At 42.7% G+C, this 25,568-nt stretch overlaps 1 protein-coding gene across 1 annotated transcript; it reads left to right on the top strand.

Annotated features, from left to right (window-relative positions):
* The first annotated feature begins 18,201 nt into the window (after window positions 1–18,201).
* Window positions 18,202–25,320, top strand: BLOC1S6 (biogenesis of lysosomal organelles complex 1 subunit 6). The gene is made up of 6 exons (XM_030577522.1): window positions 18,202–18,349; window positions 18,673–18,766; window positions 19,311–19,455; window positions 20,542–20,629; window positions 21,941–22,027; window positions 22,773–25,320. The coding sequence occupies exons 2-6, from the start codon at window positions 18,691–18,693 to the stop codon at window positions 22,890–22,892; spliced, it is 516 nt and encodes a 171-aa protein (XP_030433382.1). The 5' UTR covers window positions 18,202–18,349; window positions 18,673–18,690; the 3' UTR covers window positions 22,893–25,320.
* The last annotated feature ends 248 nt before the right edge of the window (window positions 25,321–25,568 follow it).

The following is a 25,568-nucleotide window of genomic DNA, read 5'->3' as shown; positions in this document are numbered from 1 at the left end:
TGTAATCAGAAATGTGAACATCAATATGTTCTATACTGATACGTCAGTTGTATACTATAAATACCAATAACAGTGTTGTTGAAACTATGTTATTTATTATGTTGTGCACAATACTCAGAGGCTGATATCTTTATACTGGTCACTTGGCCCCCAGCCTCTTCACCACCAGGCTCTGACCTGCTGCTTGCACAAGGGACCAAGAATAAGTGTGGCCTAAAGCCATTCCAACCCCTTTACTTCACGCGGGCATCTCCACCTTGCCAACCAGGAGGTTTAACATTGGCTTCAATAGGATCAGGAACTGGCTCAGTGTCTGCTAGTAAAAGCAGTGAGTTCAAATCCTGTTGTAGACATAACTTTATTCATAGCCCTTCATGTCTTTTTCTTCTGTGTCAAATGTTTTGCTGCATTTTCAACAGCTCATTCTGCTATCCAAACATGTTTTGCATTTAAACAGAATTTAAAATAAACTCATTGCTGAAGAAGCAAAATAAACATACAGTGTCAGGCTTTTACCCAGCAATTGACCCCACACAATGGTCCACCCTTTGATTAATACAGGAATCTCCCTATGCTGAGAAAATTCCTAGGTTACCAGTTCAGCTAGCTTTATGGCCCCTTTAGATCAGTAGAGCCATTGTAAGAGGGCCAGCAGGAATCCACACTCTTAACTTGATCTCTCTTCTAACAGCCATTGAATAACTGTGGTCCTGCCTGACCTCTGTGTTTCATGTCTATAGACAGGTCTTACCCTACCTCTGTTTTCTACACAAATTACAATCCTCTTTTATGACCCATTTCCCAACCTCTGCATCTCTTGGCCTCTCCTGCACCTGCAGGTTCTATAAGATTCCCAGATTCCCCTCTATACCTCCAGATCCCTGTCCCCAAGCACCTACATATCTGTCTAGACCTACCCAAATAATTATTGGCATCTCTTTACTGTTATCACTTTTGACTTGAGTGGTTAGTCAAAGTTCGGGTCTCTGCAGGTACTATGGTGAGGGGCAGAAATTGATGGTGGAGCCCACCTCTTTTTTGGTGCAGTCTTGTTTATAAACAAAGAATGTACAAATTCCTGTTTCTCTGAACACAGTAGGAATGTCCAAATAGCAGGAGACTGCTCTTTTGTTCGCTGTTCCAAGTCTATCTTTACAAACAACACTCTGCCCTACAGAAATCTTTTTCTCTGCTTTTATTTCAGGGCCACATTACTGTTCTTGCAGACTGTGTCTGCTTCTGACTCTCTTCCTTCTCTCTCCTGGTACTGTCTGTCCCACCCACCTAAACATACACCACTAGTGGAAACTTAACTCAGGGAGAACCTCTCTGCCTGAATCATTAGAGTTCCTGAGTGGCCATGGGTGTTCATTTGTCTTGGAGCCTGCTGTTTTTTTCTTTCTTTTAACCTAAATGAATGGTGTTTGTTAAACTCATCCATTTTAAGGGGTTTGAACCCAATCTGTAACATTGCCAAATGTTTGGCTATTTTTCTAGAGATAAGCATTTGTATTCAGTGCAGCTTTTTACCAATGGCTTTTCTAGCAATCCATTTTTGAGCATGGGAGGCAAGGCCATCATCCTTTGGATGGTATTTTCTTTGTTTAAAACTACAGTAACTCAAAGTAACATTATGTTTACTTATGTAGTCACTGCTTTGCCTGTGAACTAGGAAAGTAATCCGGGAGAGAGAGAGTTTTGCCATTGATCATCTGTCCATTAATGGTAGCTTTTTTTTCCTTTCCTGACACTAATCATTTTTGAAATTCAACAGTACTTTCAAAGTAATTAAGCTGATGGTGTAGGCAAGAAGGAAGCCAAGTGATGGCACAGGTCTATGGAGACACAGGCCTCAACTTTCTTATGAGCTGATCACTCCTGATTGTGAAGATTTTCTAGGAGACTGTTTATTCCTTTAGTTTTGGTCATATTTCTTTTGGGATGTTGGGAGATTATATCTCCTACATTGTAGACAGCTGCCAAACCATTCTGGGATTGCACAGGGAGGACCAAACATGTAGCTGCAAAGGCAACACTTGCTGTCTACATTAGCACTACATCAGTGAGGGTTGATGCATGGAGGACAACGTGGTGGTTAACCTTGCTGAGAGCAGGATTAATGCAAATAGTGAAGCAAATGCCTGTGCACTACAGGCAGTCATGTTGTGTGTAGACTTGAGATGTGCTACAAGCATCTATGCCCAGAATTAGGATAGTGTAATTTTTTAACACTTGTTGCATAGCTACAAGAAAGGTAATAAACAATCAGATGTGTAGACAGTGTTCAGGTCTTGCAAAAGGGAGGGCTGTTCCTTTCACTCTAGTGTATTTATTGGTTTTTGGTTTGGTTTTTTAAACTGGTAACAGACAGAGTAGCCCAAGGAGCTAGGGAACACACATTAACTCCAAAATCTTTCTCAGATGATTGAGTGATGATATTATTTTTCTAGTGAAGACAAAGCTAGTCACTTGGATAATTAGCAAATGAATGCCAATTGGCTATAAAACCAGGCCTTTTGTAAATAAACACATGACTGGAAAGGAGGTGGTCTTTGAGCTATATGCCGGCTCATTTAAGGACAAGAAGAAAACCTTTGTCAGAAACTGGCCTTTCTTCAGAAAGAAAAACTACCAGCTACAGTAGCATTGCAGGGGAGCAAAGAGAAGTTGTAGAAAGTAATTCAAATTCACTGCTTTCGTAAGTGGGCACAACTCCATTGAAGTCAAGGGAGTTGTTCTTTCCTATGCCAGTCATGAATTTACCCCACAAAGTCATCCTTCTATAAGCTTTATCATGTTCTTCAGTTTTCTCAAGCCTAAAAAATAGGATTAATGGAAAACTGTACACAACTAATTGACACTTCAGAAAGCAGAAATAGATCTTTGAAGAACAAAACTTACTTTCAATTTGAATGAAAGAATACAACATTATTAGTGTGGCGGATTGGGAAAGTATGCTGCAAGTGTGGCAAAACAAAACAAAAAAAGTAGCTCTATAAAAAGTGACGTTGGAGGAGATTAACTTTTGTTTTGGGACAATGAAATGATGAGGCTGACAGATTGTAGTTCCATTTGACTTTCAGACAGAATACTTGTTTCCCCTAAGAGTGATAACTACTCAGCAGGAAATAAATCGATCTTGCTCACTCCTGCTGTAAATGTGGATGAACCAATAATGCTTTTGGAAAAGATAGCAGCTAACTTAAAGTGAATCCTTTGGAAGTGCAGTAAATTGACTCCAATATTTCAGCCTTTAACTGCATGTATGTTGGATTCAGGGGGATCAACCAAGGTCAGTTTTTACAAAAACAACTGAATGGAAAGAGTGAGTGTATAATGTTTCAATCTATGGTCAGATTAACGGTCACTTTATGTTTGTTTAAGATATGATTCTGTCTGACTTTAATTTGTCTTCACTCGGTTGAATCTGGTAATATTTTGTAAAATGGAGAGGGAAAGGACTGGGGTAAACTATTAAACTGTTGTATCTCCAGAAATAACTTTATCTGTACTTTTTAAAACCACTTAAAGTAATATCTTTTTGTTGAACATATTTGAGTTTCATCTTTAGTTAGGTTTCTTTGTTATTCAGAACATGCTATTAATATAATTTGTTCAGGAAAAGAGGAGAAAAATAAAAATGTGTTTTAAAAAAAAAACAAAACAAAACAAAACAAAGCCACACATAGGATTATGAGTTTCAAAGTAAAAACCAGGTTCTTTCCAAATGTTTTCTTTTATTCTGACCATATAAGCTTTTACTGAGATGACTTTTTCCCCCTCCCTCCTAATATGGCAAAAATCTGAGTGTCTAGATATTTACGGATGAGCTTTTTTAATATTGTTATTTCTTCTTTTACTTCAGAAAGGTGATAGGAGTTAATTTATCTATAATTAAATTGGTAGAAAACAGTTAAATCAACAAAAATAATGGGAAATTGTTAGGGTGACCACCTGTCCCTTATTGTAAGGGAAATCCATCTCTTGGTTTCCTTATTTCACTGATTTTTATTGCATGGGTAAGAGAAGGCTGAATCAAACCTCTGCAGAGCAGCACTAAGCAATGTAACTGTTGATTTAAACCTTGTTTTCAGTGTAGAACTCAGCCTGAAGAAACCTAGTCTTTTAACAAAACCTAACCACAAAGCATAAATTAAAAACATTCTTTTGTGTCATGCTAAGACTGCAGTGAATTGCACATCTGAAATAAAAATCATGGATATGGTCTCTTGTTTGATACTCTGCCTGTTACTTCTGAATATATAATATCACATTTTATCTCCACCCCAGGCCTCTGTTTTTCCACCTCTAACAGAGATAAAGGAATGCTAGGAAGAATTTTGGAAAACTTCTGGAAAGGAGAAAGTTCATTGATGAACGAAGTAAACAGCTAATGCTTGCCACATATGGGCACTATTTTATTTTATTGCAAATGGTCATTGAGTACTGTCACAGGGGAAGGGGTGGGGCTTTGAAATATGGCATCTTCTGGCAGGGTCAGGCAGTTTTAAGCTGGAGGCCTTAAAGTTACCAGAGCTCTGGAAATTTCCATTCAGGCTCAGCAGCCTATAGATCAGGAGTTGGCAACCTTTGGCACGCAGCTCGCCAGGGTAAGCACCCTGGCGGGCCGGGCCGGTTTGTTTACCTGCTGCTTCCGCAGGTTCGGCCAATCGTGGCTCCTGCTGGCTGCGGTTCACCGTCCCAGACCAATGGGAGTGGCAGGAAACGGCGTGGGCTGAGAGAGATACTGGCCACTGCTTCCCACCACCCCCCATTGGCCACAATCACTTTTTCTCATCTGCCAAGAGTTTCCGGACTACAGGAGATTTCATTTTGTTACCTCAACATTTCCATTATCCAATGCTATGTCCCCACAAGATGTTTAAGTACATACCTGTAGTTGACAGGATCTTAAAGTTTTCCAGCTATTGGAAGTTACTTGTGTAGATTTGGTGAGGATTGCCCAGCTGCAATTTTTAAGGATGATGAAGATGGGGATGATGAAGAGAGATTTACAGTGACTGAATACTTCTTATTTTTTCATCATGTTCTTAAAACTTATTTTTTATGATACAGTCTTAAAATTTTGAACAATCTGGTCATTTTTTTCCTGAGTCTGACATAACTTACTCTTCAATCAATGCATTATAACAAAGGATCAATGCCAAATTCTTTAGTCATAAATGTAAATCGTATCTAAAAATACATAATAGTAAAGCAGAAAAAAATGGAAATGGATTTCATTCAGTGGTATATATTACTGGGGTACTTCGTATTTTGATTTCAGTGAACAAAACCACCTTAATCTGATTCAGCCACTTTCTCTGAAAAAATGCTGACTTTTCTTCAGGAAATTTGTAAGTGTTATTGAAGAGTTGAAACTTGACAAAAGGCTTGATGTGGATTGTTTGTACAAGGAATATTATGCACAGAGAGATGAGTGGAGTGTGTGTGCATGCTTCAGGAGTCTGATTGTATTAGAGCATCAGACCATTTCCTATTTCAAATTCTAGTTCTCCCAGTTTCTTAACTTGCAGAACTTACGTCCATTTCTACTTCAAATGCAGTAGTAGAAAAAATATTTTCCCTGCATGAGCAGACTTGGGCAGATTGAAGAAACCTGCTAAATATTGAGTCTGTTAAGACTGAGCTTTAATTTAAAGCTCAAACTTCAATTGTGTGTGTGTGTGTATATAGAAATGTGTTATTGATTTCAGAAAACAAAGGTGTTAAACTGATAAGTACCATTTTAAACATTAAATTGAAGCTTATGATAATTGCATTGCATAGATGAGGGCAGTAGAAATGTACGTGTGAGAGAAAAATACATGATATGCTAAGGGAAATGGTGTGTCCCTGAAATTTCCCTTAAAATAAAGCATGGTCCCTTACATTTCATGTGGTTTCCCCTTATCTCTATCCAACAGACATGGTCACCCTAGAAATTGTACAGATACAATCATCCACCAGACTTATCTGATTTAGTTCCAAGAACACAATTTGTCAAAGGAGAGAAAATATAGTGTTTGCTGTAGAGCTCAAGATAACTGCTCCAGTCTTTCAATTGGAGTGTAGGACTGTTCCAGTCTTTCAGTCGGTCCTTTTTGGGACTGTTACTGTAATTCATTTGTGCATAGTTATGTGTAAAGTAAAACCCAGACTCTATAAGTAATGTAGATGCATGTAAACCTCTGAACAGAAATTTCTATGCAGATGAAAAGCTGACTTAATGTTCTGTTGTTGCACTGACACATATGTAAGCATTTGTGTGGCTAGCAGTCTGAAACATGCCAGTGTTCTAACAGCTGAGGCCCTGCACCTGCTGGAGAAGTAAGAGATACAATGAATTGTGTATGTAGATCAAGAGAGATACTTACATAGGTGCTTGGGCAGGAATCTGGTGGTACAGAGGGGAATCTGGGATTGTAATAGGATCTGAAGGTGCAGGAATGGCCAGGTGGTATAGAGAATGGGACATGGAAGATCATAGTTGTGTGTGGAGAACAAAGGGAGGGAATTTAAGACCTCTGGACATGAAATGCAGGGGTCAGGCTCGAACACAGTTGTTCATGGGCTTTTGGAAGAGGGATCAGGTTAGGATTCAGGACTCCTTGCAGACCTCTTTATGTTAACTGTGCTGGTGTAAAAGGGCTACAAAGCCAACTGAACTGGAAACCTAGGACTTCTCTCAGCATAAGGAAATTCCTTTGTGAATCACAAAGGGGGGATAATTGTGTGGAGGCACTTGCAGGATAAAAGCCTAATACCATGTTATATTTTTGCTTCTTTAGCAATGAGTTTTTAAAATGTTTTGTTTTTAAATGCAGAATATTTTTGCATAGCAAAATTAATTATTGAAAATGCAGCAAAACATTTAACAGAAGAAAGACATGAAGAGCTATGAATGAAATTGCATCTGCAACAGGATCTGAATTCATTAATTTTAGTGGCAGACACACAGCCAACTCCTGATTCGTACTGAAGCCAATTTTAAAACTCCCGACTGGCCAAATCCTGAAGACTTTGCTCAGTATATACTCACCAGTCCTCACTCAGGCAAAATTCCCAGTCAACTCAAAGTAAAATCTTGGGACTTTGAGAGTTAGACTCACTGATTTCAGTAGGAGAAGATTGAGCTATTTAACCTAGTGGTTAACATTCATGAAAATATGTCACTTTTGCCATCTGAAGGCACAGGGCTGATGCTTCCACAGGCGACACTAGGCAGTCGCCTAGGGTGACAGGATTTGGGGGGCGGCATTTTGCCGCCCTCGGCAGAAATTCAGCGGTGGCGGGTCCTTCCACTCTGGGTCTTCAGCGGAAATTCGGCAGTGGGTCCTTCACTTGCTCCGGGACCCTGCCCGAAGTGCCCCTGCCGCTGAATGCTCAGAGGAATAGCGCTGCTGCCTAGGGCAGCAAAAACTGTGGCACCGCTCCTCAGAAGGAGCCTATATTCAATACATTAAATTAAAACATATTAAACATTAGAAAAACTATTTTATCTTGAAAATAAGTACTACAAAGTTTGAACAAAATGTGTTCCCAAGCTGTACGAGTATGAACACTTTTTAAAATAAGGATTATACTTAATTTAATCTGTCATATCCCTCTTCAATAAGTGAGATGAAAAGAACAAGATTTTTCCTACATTTTAGCTATAAGGGTCTCCCTACACAAGGCACCTTTTGAGGTGAACTGTATGTTTACAACATTTGAGTGAGGTGGACTGTATATTCACACACACACACAAACACACTTCACTGTTGTATGTAACCCGAGACAATGCCTGCATAATATGAAACAGAAAAGAACTTTGTGTGTCATGTGGAGGGGGGTTGGTATTTTTGCATACATTTACTGATCCTCAAATTCAGTCATGAATAGATAGTAACAGCTGTGCTCTTATTAAATTTGTCTCAATTCACTCCTTAACTCTGTCCTTCTGAATGTCTTGTAGCAACTTTTGGAGTTAGATAATCAAGCCAGCAAGTAATTGTCCTTGTTAACTGTATCTAAGAAAGAGTTTAAATTCCAAGCTGTAGGGTTCACTTAACTTCGCTTTCATGCTTTTGTTTTAGTTGGAAGAGAGCCTTGCCTATTCCTCCCATGGAACAATGATTTGGTAAATCTTTGACGGCAGTAAAACTAACATGTTTGTTTAATCTTTTAAATCATGTAGTTCATTTGGCTTTGGATGAGACTTCAGGTGTTGTCTTTCAGGTTTCTGGGACTCCTTTTTGAAGCACAAAGGGGAAAGTTTTTAATTTTAGGACATCACAATACTTAATAGTGATCTGTAAGTGAAGACAAATATGTAGACTATTTTACCATTATTAATCACCAGTGCTGTTGTTAAAAGTAATATTAAGCAGCATTACATTAGACTACAGAACAATACATTAAAACAGGGGTGGCCAAACCAATGGCCATATCTGGGTGGAGCAATTGTATGCAAGGCCATGAATGTAGGGCTGGGGCAGGGTGCTGGGGTGCGGGAGGGAGTGCGGGGCATGGGAGGGGGTGCAGTGTACAGGAAGGATCTCAGAGCAAGGCGGTGTGCAGGAGGGGTTCAGGGTGCAGGCTCCGGCCCAGCACCACTTAACTTGAGTGGCTCCAGGGTGGCAATGGCGTGCAGTGGGGCTAAGGCAGGCTTCCTGCCTGCCATGGCCCCGCGCTGCTCCCAGAAGTGGCCAGTATGTCCAGCAGTGGCTCCTGGGGATGTGGCGGGCAGGGACAGCTTTAGGAAATGTGGGGCCCAATTCGAACATTTTCGGTGATGCCCGGCAGGCGTGACTTAAAAAAAAAGCCTTTAATTTCTTAGCAACCAATTCCCTATAAAAAGTTCTGATTTAAGGGATGTGCCACAGTATGTATTTTTGTACCAATAGAGTTACCATACATCTGTATTTTCCCATATTTTAAAAATACCTCCCGGATGGCAATTTAAGAACCAAAAAGCCTGACATGTCTGGGAAAATACAGATGTATGTTAACCCTACCTAAAGTTCTTTTGTAAGAAGATGGGCCTGAACTAGAAATGAGCTCCATTTCACATGTGTGGGTCCTCACCACTCCCTGGGGGTGTGCTAGGGTGACCAGATGTCCCAGTTTTATAGGGAGAGTCCCGATTTTTGGGTCTTTTTCTTATATAGGATCCTGTTACCCTCCACCTCATCCCAATTTTTCACACTTGCACACTTTCACCCTAGTGTATGCACATGTGTGGGTCCCAGCTGCTCGCTGCCCCCCTCATTGAAGCAGGTGTGCAGGGTTACTGCCCTAGAAACTTCATGGCACCAGTGGACATAGGGCTGGCTGGAGGCAGGGCAGGGGCTGACTGGAGGTAGAGTCTGGCTGCAGGCAGGGCAAGGGGTGTGGGGCTGGCTGGAGACGGGGGTGTGCAGTGGGGTGGCTGGCTTCAGGCAGGGCCACAGAGGGGTACGGCATGGGATGGCAGGGCTGGAGACAGAGGAGTGCGGGATTGGCTGGTTTCAGGCAGGGAGGAGCGGCAGGAGTGGGCTGGCTGCAGGCAGGGCAGGGGCTGCAGGGCTGGTGCAGGCAGGGGTGTGTGTGGGGCTGGCTGGCTTCGGGCAGGGCCGCAGGGGAGTGTGGCAGTGATGGGCTGGAGACAGGGCAGGGAGTGCGGCAGGGGCTGGCTGTGGGCAAGGGGTGTGGGGCTGGTTGGAGATGGGGTAGCTGCAGGCAGGGCAGGGAGTGTGGGTACAGGGGGTACAGCCCGCCCTGTATGGTAAGTGCCCCCTCATCCCCCTTTCCCCACCGGGGTAGCAGCAGCCCAGCACTCGAGGCCTATTTAAAGGGCCCAGGGCTTCCCTGCTTCCACTGCCCTGGCCCTGTAAATAGCCACTGGAGCCCTGGGGAAACAGCGGGACTCTGGGGGCTATTTAAAGGACCGGGGCGGCAGAGGCAGCTGGAGCCCCCCCCCGCTACCCCAGGGCTCTGGGGGCTATTTACAGGGCCCGGGGCTTCCCTGCTTCTACCACCCCGGTTCTTTAAATAGTCGAGGGAGCTGTGGGGAAGTAGTGGGGCTCCAACAGCTATTTAAAGGGCCAGGGCAGTAGAAGCAACGGGAGCCCCAGACTTTTTAAATAGCCCCCAGAGCCCCCAGGGCTCCAGCAGTGGGGTTCTGGTGGCAATTTAAAGGGCCTGGGGCTCCAGCCCCTGCTGGGAGCCCCAGGCCCTTTAAATTGCCCCGAGGAAGCTGGGCCACCCGGTACAGCACACCAGCTCTTGCCGGTACGCCATACTGGGGCTTGGGCGCAGGACCCTCTTATGGGCAGGGCCTGATTCAGGGGAATTGGTTGAATTGGCCTAAAGCCGGCCCTGGTGGTGAGGCAGGCGGCTCTGCTACACACTGCCCTCGCCTGCGGGTACCACCCCCAAAGCTCCCATTGGCTGCGGTTCCCCATGCCTGGCCAGTGGGAGCTGCGGGGGCGGGGGTAGGGCTGTGCCTGCAGGCGAGAGCAGTGCACAGATCCCTCTGCCCCACCTCTAGGGACAGCAGGGAAGTGGTGCCGGATGCTTCCAGGAGTGGCATGGGGCCAGGGGAGGAAGGGAGCCTGCCTTAGCCCCGCTCCACCACGGGGCTGGCAATCCCACAGGCTGGATTGAAAGCCCTGACAGGCCATATCCAGCCCATGGGCCATAGTTTGCCCTCCCCTGCATTAGAAGCAAGAGGAAGACCAAGGACAGGGTAGGTCAATTATTGAATGAGGTGGGGAAATAGTAACAGAAAATGTAGAAACAGCAGAGGTGCTTAATGACTTCTTTGTTTTGGTTTTCGCTGGGAAAGTTGGTGGTGATTGGCAGGGCCGGCTCTAGCAATTTCGCCGCCCCAAGCACGGCGGCATGCCATGGGGGGCGCTCTGCCGCTCGCTGGTCCCGCGGCTCTGGTGAACCTCCTGCAGGCGTGCCTGCAGATGCTCCACTGGAGCTGCCTGCCGCCCTCCCGGCAACCCCCGCGGCATGCTGCCCCAAGCACGCGCTTGGCATGCTGTGGCCTGGAGCCGGCCCTGGTGATTGGACATTTAACATAGTGAATGCCCATGAAAATGAGGTAGGATCAGAAGAGGCTAAAATAGGGAAAGAACAAGTTAAAAATTACTTGGACAAATTAGATGTCTTCAAGTCACCAGGGCCTGATGAAATGCATCCTAGAATACTCAAGGAGCTGACTGAGGAGAGATCTGAGCCATTAGCGATTATCTTTGAAAAGTCATGGAAGACTGAGAGATTCCAGAAGACTGGAAAAGGGCAAATATAGTGCCAATCTATAAAAAGGGAAATAAGGACAACCTGGGGAATTACAGACCAGTCAGCTTAACTTCTGTACCCAGAAAGATAATGGAGCAAATAATTAAGCAATCAATTTGAAAACATCTAAAAGATAATAAGGTAATAAGTAACAGCATGGATTTGTCAAAAACAAATCGTGTCAAACCAACCTGATAGCTTTTCTTAGATAGATGAGGGAAGTGATTGACATGGTATATTTTGATTTTAGTAAAGCTTTTGATACTGTCCCGCATGACCTTCTCATAAAAAAAACTAGCGAAATGCAACCTAGATGGCGCTATTATAAGGTGGGTGCAAAACTGGCCGGAAAACTGTTCCCACAGAGTAGTTATCAGTGATTCACAGTCATGCTGGAAGGACATAACGAGTGGGGTCCCACAGGGATCAGTTCTGGGTTCGGTTCTGTTCAATATCTTCATCAATGATCTAGAAAATGGTATAGAGAGTACACTTATAAAGTTTGAGGACATACCAAGCTGGGAGGGGTTGCAAGTGCTTTGGAGGATAGGATTAAAATTCAAAATGGTCTGGACAAACTGGAGAAATGGTCTGAAGTAAATAGTATGAAATTCAATAAGGACAAATGCTAAGTACTCTACTTAGGAAAGCACAATCAGTTGCACACATACAAAATGGGAAATGACTGCCTAGAAGGAGTACTGGGTGTCAGAGTGGACCACAAGCTAAATATGAATCAATAGAGTAATGCTGTTGCAAAAAAAGTGAACATCATTCTGGGATGTATAAGCAGGAGTGTTGCAAGCTAGACAGGAGCAGTAATTCTTCCACTCTACTCGGTGCTGATTAGGCCTCAGCTGGAGTATTGTGTCCAGTTCTGGGCGCCATGTTTCAGGAAGGATGTGGACAAATTGGAGAGAGTCCGGAGAAGAGCAACAAAAATTATTAAAGGTCTAGAAAACATGACCTTTGAGTGAAGATAGAAAAAAGTTGGGTTTGTTTAGTCTGGAAAAGAGGAGACTGAAGAGGGACATAATTGTTTTCAAATATGTAAAAGGTTGTTACAAGGAGGAGGGAGAAAAATTGTTTTTCTTAAGCTCTGAGGATAGGGCAAGAAGCAATGGGCTTAAATTGCAGCAAGGGAGGTTTAGTTTGGACATAAGGAAAAACTGCCTAACTGTCAGAGTGGTTAAGCACTCACTGAAATAAATTGTCCAGGGAGGTTGTGAAATCTCCATCATTGGAGATTTTTAAGAGCAGTTAGACAAACACCCATCAGGGATGGTCTAGATAATACGTAGTCCTGCTATGACACAGGGGACTGGACTGGATGACCCCTCGAGGTCCCTTCCAATCCATGATTCTATGATGTCAAATACCCAACTTTTTCCCTTGGCAAGTTCCTGAATGGCATCAGTGGGATAGGTACAGAGGTGAAAGTACGCTGGTACGGCGTACTGGGGTGGATCGGCTTCCCCTGGCCGGAATTTAAAGGGCCTGGGGCTCCCAGCAGTGGCTGGAGCCCGAGGCCCTTTAAATTGCTGATAGAGCCCTGCTGCCGGAGCCCTGGGGCACCAGCGATGGGGCTCCGGCGGCTATTTAAAGGTTCTGGGGCTGTGGCATCCGCTACTGCCCTGGCCCTTAAAATAGCCACCGGAGCCCCGCTGCCACCTCAGCAGGGCTCTGGGGACAATTTAAAGGGTCCGGACCACCGGTAGCCATTGCCATTCCGGGCCCTTTAAGTTGTCCCCGGAGCCTGCCAGAGCCCTGGGGTAGCAGCAGCAGGGCTCAGGCAGCAATTTAAAGGGCGGGGCTCAGCCACTGCTACTGCCTTGGGCCCTTTAACTTGCCGCCTGAGCCCCACCACCACTACCTCAAGGCTCTGGCAGCAGGGCTCCAGGGATGATTTAAAGAGCCCGGGGTAGTAGCGGCAGCCGGAGCCCCGAGCCCTTTAAATCACCACCTGAGCCCCCGGCTGCCACTGCTACCTCACAGCCCCCGCTCTGGTGGCGATTTAAAGGGCCCTGGAGGGTAGCAGCAGTGGGAGCCCCGAGCCCTTTAAATCACCACTCAAGCCCTGCTGCCAGAGCCCCGGGATAGCAGCAGCAGCCAGGGACTCGGGCGATGATTTAAAGGGCAAGGATCTCCCAAGTGCCACTACTGCAGCAGAGCCCCAGACCCTTTAAAGCTCTGCCAGAGGCTGTCGCCCCCTCCGATGGTGATTTAAAGGGCCCAGGGCTCCAGCTGCTGCTACCACAGCCCCAGCCTTGGGCCCTTTAAATCCTGATTTAAAGTGCCCAGGGATTTAAAGTCCCCGTCCCCTCATAAGGACTCTGGAGTACCGGTAAGTCCTTAAGTTACTTTCGCTCCTGGATAGGTACTGATTGAGCCTCATGGTAATCAGTACTGTGTGGTCTTAAAAACTTGTGGGTTGATTTGCAGATACAATATAAGGACTTGTATAGCAACCATTGATCTGCTGGACCATAGTGTACATGTAAGAGGTCTAGTCAAGTCCTGATGAATCTGCTTATGGCTGACAAGCCCAATTTGAGACCAACACAGATTGTTACAAGTTTTACAGATCCATATATTGTCTGAGTTGGAATTCAAGATTACGGCACACTGTTTTCTTCTTTCTCGCTTTGCTTTCATCCTCTGGATCAAAGCTGCTTCATGCTGAACTGCATCCAGTGCCAGGTGTTCCCTCCGGATTGAATGGGATTCTGTGACTTCTCTCAGCTCTCTACATTGATATTAAACAACTTCATGTCACTTTTACACATATCGTGCTACTGCCGTAAGATTCATGACGGCTCTAGAAAGCAGGATCACCCTTTATGATGGTATAAAGAATTCATCCTTCCCAAAAGATCCAAAGGAGCCAGACGCAGGACTCTTCAGGTCACTAGGGTCTTATTAGGAAGGAATGGTTTCAAATTGCATATTCAAAGCCAATAAATGATTGATTAGATTGATGAGGACAGGCTGCACTCATCCCACTCCTGGAAGGCTCTCTGCCTGCTCCTGACACACTCTAACATGTCCCCTGTAAAGTGCTTTGGAGCTGAAAAGTGTTGTATAAATGCAAGGTACAGTGGACAGGCCTTAAAAAATTTGAAGAATTTACCCATTTGAAGATTACATAAAATGGAGAATGTGGCAGAAACTAATAGCTTTCAAACCACAAGAAGTATATGCAGTTTTAAGTGCAAACGAGAGAAATTTACTTGTTCATTGCCAGTGATTTTTATCACAGATTAGATCAGGCTTCTGCAAATTTTGTTATAACATTGGTTCCTTAACATATTGAAAAAAATCAAGCCTCTCCTAATGTAAATAGGGCATGTGCACAGCCATTTCAGTTCAGATGCCTAGCTCACACCTAAGCCCCAATGAGATTCTCAAAATAGGCATTGCCCCACCTGTCTCCTGCAGCGCATGCTCCAGTAAGGTGTTCTCAGAGGCTGCCTAACAGATCAGGTCACATGTAAAATGCCATTGGTGGTGGTGCCAGTGTGCATGCCCCTCCTCCCTCATAACTCTTAGCCCAGGAGTTAGACCAGTCCCACAGGATGTGGGAGAACTGGGTTCAAGTCTCCCTTTTCCTAATGTGCTGTCGTCAGCTATCCCTTGATACGAGGATGATGTCTGCCGGGGGAAAGTTCATTGATGAGACTTAAGATGGCTGAGGAGTCTAATCTGTGCTCTACAGGTTTTTCCACATATGACCTTTAACTTTATGCACATACCCCCGCCCCACCAAAAGTTATATTTGAAATGTTCTTACTGTTGCACTTTGATTTGGGTTTGATTTTGAAGGGCTGTGTATAGTTGGTTACTTAAGAATACTGATTTGTTAAAAGTACTTCCAAATACAAAGATGTTTTTCCATTGGTTTAATTAATTTTTTTTATTCTTTCATAATAATGGATGTATGGCAAATGGTTTTATGAGTCATCATTGCATTTAACACAGAAAATCCTTTAAATAATGCTGAAATCATTCATAGGGTTTTGCAGAAGCACATAGGGAATGTTAAATTTCAGCCACCTACACACAACACTGCAATGCTCGCAAAGTCTGTATCCCAACACTGCCAATCCCCTGCCCATGAGCAAACAACAAAATATGAACAGTAAGTATCCCTGACAGCATTCCCACATGTTTGTGTTCTTTATGGGAGCTTTGCTGGCTGCTCAAACCTCTGATCAAGTCTCCACACCTCAGCCTCCCACCTATTGATAAGGTTTTCCCTTTTGCGCTCATAAATATTGTGCAAAACACAACATGCAGTTATAATGGTTGGAACATTTTTTTTCTGTTGCTTCCAACCTATTCCATAAACAGAGCCGTTTGCCTTTCAAATGACCAAATGACTTGACTACCTTTCTGAAGCTATTCAGGTGATAGTTACAATGTTCCTTCTTTTTGTCCAAGACACCGGTGTATGGCTTCATTAGCCAGGGTATCAGGGGATAAGACAAGTCTCCCAGTATAACTGGACCAACCTCCATACCATTAATGTCTATAGTGCTCCTGTGAGAAAACAGTCCTTTCTGCATTAGTTTAAATAGTATTGAGTCCTGAAACATTCCTAGCATTGTGGACCTTCACAGACCACCTGCATTTGTTTGTAAATGTGCCATGGTAGTCAACCTATCTTTGGAGAACCATGGAGAAATAACTCTTTATGTTTATAAATTAGGTGCCCTGACTGTATATGTGGGGAAAATTATAGGCACTGGGGGTCCATTAGTTGCCACAATACAGTTTGGGAACCTCGTGTGTAAAGACATCAATAATCTTCTGAGCCTTGCGACTTAGTTAGCATCTTATCAATGGCATAGCAGATCTGCATGACAGTGGCCCCAATAGTTGACTTCCCCATGGCTACAGACTGATAACGTTCTTGGGGTGCGGGAGAAGCTTCCAGATAGAAATGGTAACCCATTTTTCCGTGGTTATGGTGCATCACAAGTTGCTATGCTGTCACTGAAGCTCTGGGGTCAGTTCTCCGTAGATCTCAAGAAAAGGTAGTTCTCCCCATCTTGAAGTTCTCTTGCCACTAGTGGTCACCCTAGCTCTCCAGAACAATCCTTTCCCACCAGTCTACACTGGTTTCTTGAGTCCAGCAACTGTGCTGAATCGTGTATATGTGATCCAGGAATCAGTCCTCTTGTTCCAATATCTCAGTGTTTCCTTTCTCATCCTGCTGCCAGGGCTGCAGAGTGTCCTCCTGCTGCCTGAGGAGGAGTTGCTGCTGTAGAATATTTTCCTGTTCCCACATCATCTGCTCAGTGGTACAACAGGCCAACTCCAATGCAGAATTCATCCAGCTCTGAGTGTTGTAGTACCAACTAAGCAGCCTATGCATATTTGTCCCCATAGCAACATGGAGCACGGTTGAATCTATACTGGCTGACAGCAATTTGAAAATAACATGAGCCAGCCCAAAAAGGAAGTATGGGGCAGTATGGTAGAAATATGGGATTTTTCTTCTAAATTTGAACCTGCCTAGCTTCACACAGTTCAAAGCAAAAACAGTCCCAGGAGGATGCACACTGCTCAGCACTGAAGCAAATGGGATGCCCCTGGAGAATACAATGCCCTCAGTTTGCAGCAAACACCTTGTGTTTAAGTGATGCAAATTGCAAATGGAACAAGCATTCTGGGAACACAGTTAGTGCAATTTGCCTGCTGTGCATCAAAAAGCTCTTGATTAGCAGCCACATCTCCCATGTAGCCATGACCTAAGTCCCCTTTGTGGAGCTAGCCTTGGGGCCAACCACGAATTTAGCCACCTGTTCCTTATTTCCTTTATTCAAATTCCATAATGGTTGTACCTGACATGGCAATTTGCTGATATTACTTTTTTGAACAAACAAATTTGCTTTCTACAAATAATAATCTCAAGATTTAGTTTGCATTTGTTTTGGTAATTACAAATAGAAGTTTGTGAAGAGACTAGTGAGTTGGGAGAAAAATCTTAAGCCAGGACTACACTATAGACCTGTATCGGTGTAACTTCTAGTTATACTGACCTAATCCCTCTGCGTAGACAGTGCTATATGGATGGGAGAGCTTCTCTTGTTGACACGGCTACTGCCCCAAGGAGGTGGATTAACATTTAACAACACCCTCTAGTAGGATCTTCATTAAATTGCTACAGCACTGTACCTGAAGACAAGCTTTAGAGCAGTAATACACAGATTGTGTCTTGAGCCACAAGTGGTTCTTTCATGTGTCTCCTGCTGCTCTTTGCAACACATATTAAAACATGGTGTGATTTAATTATTAACCAATCAGGCTGCTTTTACTGTTGTTAACCAATTAAGTTATCAATTTACAGTGTTACTAATGTATTTGCTGTGAGAATATATAAAAACCTAAATATTTCCCATCATTCACACTAATGTGGCTCTTTTGGACAATGCTGATTGCTAATTTGGCTGGTGGACCACTGTCTGAGTATCTACTGCTTTAAAGGAAGCCACAGAAACCTATCCCCGTCTACTAAGAAAATAAATCAAGGATTCCGAATACTCTCTCTATTCCCCATTGCACTGTTTGTTTCTGTTTCTATGTGGAGGCCTGTGATGGTTCCCCTATTTTATCTTCCATGGGGCAGAGCAGCCTGAGCTCCCACTGCAATAAAATGGAGTTTGAGGGGATGCTCAGGTACAGGGCCTGTGCTGCGGACATTTGAAAACTAGACCTTCCCCAAGACCTGCGATACCGTCAAGTTGAAAATCAATGTGTCTGAACACTGCATCTGCTGCAGTGACAGGCGCCACCCACGCTCAGTGCTGGGCCTTGGACCACCCCATCTCCCGCGGTTGCTAAGGGTCCCGTCCTAGCAACCAGCAGCGTCAGGTGACTGACTACCATTCCGGGAGCGGGGTCACTTCCGGGCTCGGCTCCCATCTACATCCGGAGTAGCGGACGGTCCCCACTCTGAGCCCAAACTGCGGTGTCGGGTTCTGTGCTCAGGAGGGGCCGAGGCGCGGGTGCCTCAGCGGGTCGAGCGCCGCGGAGCCGGACTGCCCCCGCCCCACAATACGCGAAGGCGGGTGAGGTGGGCCCAGCTCCCGCTGCGCTTCCGGGTCTGCTGAGAGCCCCCCCCCGGTCCGCTTCGCCCTCCCCGCGCCAGGCCCTCCAGGGTCTAGCCGAGGAGCCGCTTCCCACGAGACACCGCGCCTGGCCTGGCCCCCAGCCTCACGCGACTCCACCCCCGTGGAGCCCCGCCCCCTCAGCCAAATCCGGGGGGCGCGAGCGATGGGCTCTGCCCCAGGGTAGGGGCCGCGAGCAGCCGGGCGGGGAGCCGCAGTGCCCCCCACCCGGGAGGAGGCAGCGGCTGCCGGGGGTCGCGCTCATGCTGCTGTCGCTCTGTGCCCTCAGCTGGCGGCGGGGAGCGCCATGGAGCAGCCCGAGGAGAAGGAGGGGTTCCTGCTGGAGGCCGCCGCCGCCCCGAGGCAGACGGGGCCCGCGCTGGGTATGTGAGCAGCGGGCGCAAGGAGCTCGGCTACTGATCGTCAGCATCGCGGCGGCCCCTGTATTGAAGGCCAAGCATCGTGCAAACCTTGTTGTTCTTGTCATGGAGACTGGGGGAGGAGGGTTCTTTTGCCTGGCTCTTCTCTGACGTTTGAGTATCCAAATTGGGAATTTGAACTTGGGAAGCTGCACTCAAGTGGACATGAATCCATTTCTTGTGTACGTTTGACTTTTGTGAGGGAAGAGCATTTAGCGTGTCTGAATTGCTTTACTTGGTTTAGAGCGGCTTGTATGCACAGTGTACATTTTTATTTAAACCTCACCCTTCTGCTGTATTCTGTTATGGCATGATTTTGCAAGTGAAACCTCATCATGCAGGGAGGTGACAGGAACATTGCTCAGTTGGTGAAGTGCAAGGAACTGCAATTTACACTCTATTGCTGAGACTCCCAACTTTTATTTCAAAATAGAAAATCCATTCGTACTAACAGATAAAGGGATTGCAATAGTTCTTAGCAGTTTAAGATTGCTACTTCTTGTTACAGATTCCTGTGAGGCATCTCCAGATGAGGGACTAATAGAAGATTTGGCTGTTATAGATAAGAAAGCTGTGGAGCAACTAACTGAAGGATTGATTTCTCATTATTTACCTGATCTTCGGCGATCAAAACTAGCCCTCCAAGAGCTCACGTAAGCAAACTGAAAAAAGCAAATCATTCTAATACATGCATTTCCTCTCTAGAATTTCTTCAGTCAAATTCCCTTCTTCTATGTAAGTGGAATATATTTTCCTGTAGTATAGTTTACATATAAAATAGACTTTTCTGTGCTTTGAGTGCAGCACTTTGAACAGTGAGTGTATATTCTGCAGATTATAATTTTAGAAGAATTGCCAGCCATGTAACCTACCAGCTGTTAAAATGGACAATTTTAAAATTAAAGCACTGAAATCCATGCACCCAGTCACAGCAAAAGACGCATCAACTTTCTAAGTGCTCATTCTTTTTCTGGAGAGATGTAACCTTGTGCTGTACAACTTTATTTAGAGAAAAACATCCAGCATTTGGGATGTTCTATTAAAATGGTGGTTGCAAGCAAGATATTTTTAAGATTTTTCTTGCATGTATGAAACTCCCAAACTCTACTTTTAATTAGCTTACGCTCTTTTGTTTCATTGCTTAACATTTATAAGGGTCTCCTCTTTGTGTTTTGCTCTAAGACACTGTGGGGATTTCCAGCAAATGTCTTTGCTGTCCTTAGAATTTTCCAAATAGTGCACAAGAACATTTCATGCATCCAACGAAGTGGGTATTCACCCACGAAAGCTCATGCTCCAATACATGTTAGTCTCTAAGGTGCCACAGGACTCTTTGCTGCTTTTAAAGAACATTTTAGTAGCAAGAAGAGAGATAGCAGAGTCTTTTATAACTGTTTAATTATAATTCATTCAAATGTCAGTTTTTTAAAAAAAAATCTGCAAAGACTCAGTTCATTTATCTACTTCTGTAGGTTTCCTGATTATTCCTCATCTACTAATATGGGGAAAAAATCTATTTAGTACAAAAGAAATAGTTAATCTGAAAAAATTATCTTGGAATGTTGATTTTTATACAATTTATTTCTGGCATTATATCCTCATTAACAATCTGTATGTTAAGATTTCAGTGAAGAGAACAGTAGTAAAACTCAAAATTGTGAGTACTCTTCAACCAATCCAACATAGTCTATTTAATCTGACTTCTTGTGTGTCTTAAAGTCTTTGTACTTTTGTTTCAGACAGAATCAAGTAGTGTTACTAGACACATTAGAGCAAGAAATTTCAAAATTCAGAGAATGTAATTCCATTCTTGATATCAATGCTTTGGTAAGTGTATTCTATTATCAGTTTTTTCCTATGTTTTAACAAAAATTTGTATATGTACATATATTGTTTTTCATCCCCTGAGAAAATGTTATAAATAGACTACTAATAATCATTACATCAAACACTCTGTTTGTTGTAAATTGGAAAATACAACAGAACCAACATGATTCTGTTAAATGGAAAGAGGAGAATATGAAGGACTGCTCAACTCTGTACAGGTATGTATACACTGCAGGAAAAATCTGCAACATGGCAAATTCTGGTCTGGGTCAGCTGATGTGGACTTGCAGCGCTTGGGGTGTGAAGCTATAAAATTGAAGTGTAGACTTTGAGGGTAGGCCTGGGGCCTGGGCTCTGAGACCCTGCTCCCTCACTGGGTCTCAGAGCCCAGGCTCCAGGCCAAGACCAAGTGTCTACACTGCAATTTTATAGCCACCAGGCCAAGCCCTGTGAGCCCAAGTCATCTGACCCAAGCTAGCTGCGGCCCTGCCATGGGTCTTTTATTGCAGAGTGAACATACCCTTACTGGCCTGCAGATGAGGGATTAGCAGTCATAGACAGTGGGTCCACCTATATAAATCTAGAAGCCAAAATCAGTGCGTAAAGATTGCATATACTACTGAAGGTCCAGGAGCAGCCATTGGGTACCCATGGTACTCTGTGTCCTACCCCCCAGGTTGGTGGAAGGATTCTGGTTCACTCTAGTACATTTACTCAGGGTGTGCATAGGGACCAGCATTTGGTCCTTTGATTTAGTTGCATATTTTTTGAGTTTGAGTTTTAGTGGTAACTTGAGGGAATATTCTAACAACAACAAAAATTCACAGCTGTACTTCATGATTGCCATAGTTTAAGGCAAATGACAGTGTCTTACAGAAATTGCATATGCAGTTGTGACATATGAAGCCAACTTTGTGTTTGTAAGAACTTTAGGAAATTATAAGGTAGGCTTGAGAATGAAGTGTGGAACCATATAAGAGCTTGAATTTTACTCCTAGCGCTTGCTAAGCTTCAGCCACATTGGGATATAAAACTGAAAACCAGTGAGCATACAAGTGATAAAATGCTTTCTTCTATCTTAATGAATATTTAAATAATTATAGTAATTTGTACCTTTTGATACATATTAGTTTTATTAAAATTGTTTTAAGTGTATAGAATTAAGACCCTAAAATATTCAAGCCAGTCTCAAACTGACTGGTCTTCAGCCTGTTTTTGAAGTTGCTGTTTTAGGGCATAGCTTTATACTCCAGACTAAGAAACATTTTGATCCACTGAAGCTTACCATTCAACTGTCTTGTGTGTTTAAAGTTTTCAGAAGCTAAACATTATCACAGCAAGCTAGTGAATATTAGAAAAGAGATGATGATGCTCCATGAAAAGACATCAAAGTTAAAAGTGAGTGGAGTGAGTTTTGCTTCCTCATTTCAGTTGCCTGTCAATGTAGAATTTTAACAGCATACTGTCATATACTCTTAATCAGTATTTTTAATGTGTTAGGAATTTGTAAGAAAGACCTGGTTCTTTATATCCCTTTTCTTTGTGTAAACTTATTTTCCCTGTACTTCTAATAGTATTGAAACTAACCATGGCTGTTTTTAACCTTCACTTACATTTTCTTATGTTAAAATATATTTGTACGCTAGCATCACTGGTGATTTTGAACTATTAAGAAAAGCTAGATTCTGTCTGAAAGCTGAGGCTGAGAATTTCTTCTGCCTCTCCATCCTTTAGTATAACACCAAAAACGGCAAAACTTCTACCAACCTGGTGGGCTGCTGTGTATAGCATGTTTGACTTCATTCAGCTGTTAAATTTGGTCCCTTGGCTAACAAAAAATTAAATCCTCTGTGGAGGCAACAACTTGCATAGTATATACTCCTCTGGTGTTCTTAAAGAGCAATGATAGTGGGATTTGGAGGAATCCAATTCGTCCCTCTCCAAAATAGATCATCACGATGCAGAGCCTGGGGTAAAGGGCAGGGAAAGGAGATAGTAAGAAAGAGGGAGGGGTCCTCTGGATTAAGAGGGCCTGAGAGGGTTTTGGCAAGATCTCAGTCATGCGTGCATGTGTCTTGCATTTAAGTTAGATTCCAAAAACCAAAGAGCTTCTGATTGATTTTTTTTTTTCCTTCTGGTTCAGAAAAGAGCTCTCAAACTGCAGCAGAAGAGGCAGAAAGAAGAACTAGAACGAGAACAGCAACGTGAGAAGGAACTTGAAAGAGAGAGACAGTTAACAGCAAAACCAGCTAGAAGGACGTGAAAGCTGAGCATACATCAACTTGTCCAAATTAATTAATTTTAAATTCTCTGGACTTGTTAAGGCAGACTCTGTTATACTGGTGAACTAAAGTTGTTACTGGGAAGAGTCTCTTGTACAGTATTATAAACTCCAGAATGCTAAGAACCAGTTGGTAAATTGCTGCTTTTCCATTTCAGCCATTCAGGATGCCTTCTTTTCTAATGCTATGCTGTTTGATATTAATCATAATGTAAATTTAGTTTTGATATATGCAGGGGAATTTAAATGTCAATTTTAATTACATATCTATTCATTTTCCATTTGTTTTTTCTGGTGTTTGAAATATTGGCTAAGAAATAATAGGCTGTGTATTCTTTCAGACAAAATGTTGAATGTGGTTGATACAGTTTGGGAGTTCAGTTATGATCCATGGACATCCGCAGCTCTGATCCATGGACATCCATGGACATTCAGATGTCTTTATCTTGTTGAGTCCACAGGTCACAAATATCAGCCTTCTGTGCCAGTTAGGTATAGTGGATCTCTCTCCCCCAGTTGCTATATAACTGAGTGTTAAAGCCATATGATATTACTGATCATGTGTGAGAAATACAAATGACCTCCTTATGTTGGGACTCTTTCCTCCTTTCTTCCCTCCTCCCCCTACTCCCTCCACACACACAGGCTGATGGGCCCAGTTCATTTGTGTGAAGACTCCCTTTATTACAGCAATCTTCCTTGGATCTTATAACTACATGATTTGAGATGATCACTTCTGACTATTCCCCAAGCCTGACAGGATGAATGTGAAAAATGTGTTAAATTAAGATTAGCATAACTAATGCATGCATGGTACAAGAGTGATCCTATAATGGAATTGCCAGCCCTTGTGCTTGGATAAATGCTTTCTTGGATGGCCGTGATTCAGGCCAAAGTAATTGAAACTCGGGTATGAGTTAGAGAGGGAGACTATGAAGCCAAGTCAATTGTATTGTTAAACAGATCTCAAAGGATTCAAAAGCTGTAAATTTCATTGCTTTCTATGTAATAGACGCTATTTTAAATTCATTTACATCTTCAGGAAAAATTCTTGCAGTGTGATATTATTTCATGCAATTGACCCAGTTTTAACTTAAATGAGAGAATCTGCTTCACTTGGTTAAATTTTTTCACCAGTGCTGATAACTAGTATTGAAAGATTGTATCTGGGATGCTCTTAAGTAAATGTAGGGTGGGGCTTACCTACAACATTCTCTGAATGTGTAACTGTTTTCTTAGATAATTTGGTACAGTCTCCTCTTCAGATGAATATATACACAGTTTAACAGTCTAGATAAGCTTTTAACTATTTCATTTCTGCAGTCAGACAAGGTAGTTATTTTACATCTGTACCTTTTGAATCAATATTAGTAAAATAAATGATGTTACCTGAGCTCACATGCTTATCAGGAGGTAAGATTAAGTGTAAACTTTGTGTAAGCTATTTATAAAAATGGATGGCAAGACATTTAAAGGGACGCCAACTTGAAATCTAATCGGTTTTTAAAAATAATTAAAAGTAGTTTCAAATGCTACATATGCCTGCCCTAATTTCTCAATATTTATGATGTTACAACTAAATTTTCATATTTTTTTAATGATTTTCCTTTTTCTTATGTGAATGACCTTCTCAAACAGGGAAATAGCAAAACTAACTATATGTAAAGTGCCATCCAATTCATAGTGTAAACAGAGGGGGTGAGGAGACAAAACTCTCTTAATTTTTCAGTTGCCGTAATTAAGTAGATACTCATAGCAATAATAGATTAAAAAAAATTCAGGCGGTGTTTTTATTTGTCTTTTTTTAGTTGACTTCGCAGGAGAATTGTTGATGTATACTCTGGGTTTTTTTTAATGCATTTCTAAAAATATGTACAAAAATGCTAAAATCTGTTTTTGGAACAGAGTGTAATAAATTAAGTAATTTTAAATATTAACCTCTTTTTTTATTTTGTAATTAAATATGTTGCACAATTAGATTTTGAAAATATACTTTAATAAGAACTTTTTTTATAGTAGGAAACTAGATGTGTCAGTCACATATCCAAATCAGAATTAACTTCCTCTGCTAAACACTTTTTTTTTTTTTTGTTCTCTAGTGAGGGGGAAAACATTGTTTCAGGCTATAGTAGCTTTCTAATAGTGAAGAATTGTTTTAAAAATTGTGATTGTTCACTATTATGCAGAAGAGAGAAATCCAAACATGGAAATTAATGAGTAAGCAATTTACATGGTATATCAATTTGGATTAACATGTCATCTGTTGAAGAAAGTTAACTTGACAGTGCTTTATTGAAGAACCTCAATTGCACTTGGATAGAGGAAAAGTAAAAATGTACTGGACAACATCCATCCACTGCCAAAAAGGAAAAAAGCAGCAAATAAGCAGCTGAGACTTTTTTTTTTTTTTTTTAAACAAAGAACCCTGATATAGTGGGGTAAATAGGATAAATGGAAACTTTGGAAAGAGTGGAATTTGATATAACTTTGGTTACATAGAAATTTTTTAAAAAAATAAGATACTGGTCAGAGCTGTAACTCGGATTCTATAGAGCAGAGAATTATGCCTCACAAAATTGCATCTTTACAGGGAATGTAATAATTTTTGCCCAGACTTCTGTAAAATCTCTTTATTAATGGACAGGGTTTTCTTTTTCA

Source organism: Gopherus evgoodei, chromosome 10, assembly GCF_007399415.2.
Source record: "Gopherus evgoodei ecotype Sinaloan lineage chromosome 10, rGopEvg1_v1.p, whole genome shotgun sequence".
In the NCBI taxonomy this organism is placed as follows: domain Eukaryota; kingdom Metazoa; phylum Chordata; order Testudines; family Testudinidae; genus Gopherus; species Gopherus evgoodei.
Note: the sequence above shows the minus strand (reverse complement) of the source record. Positions and strands in the feature narration are given on the sequence as shown.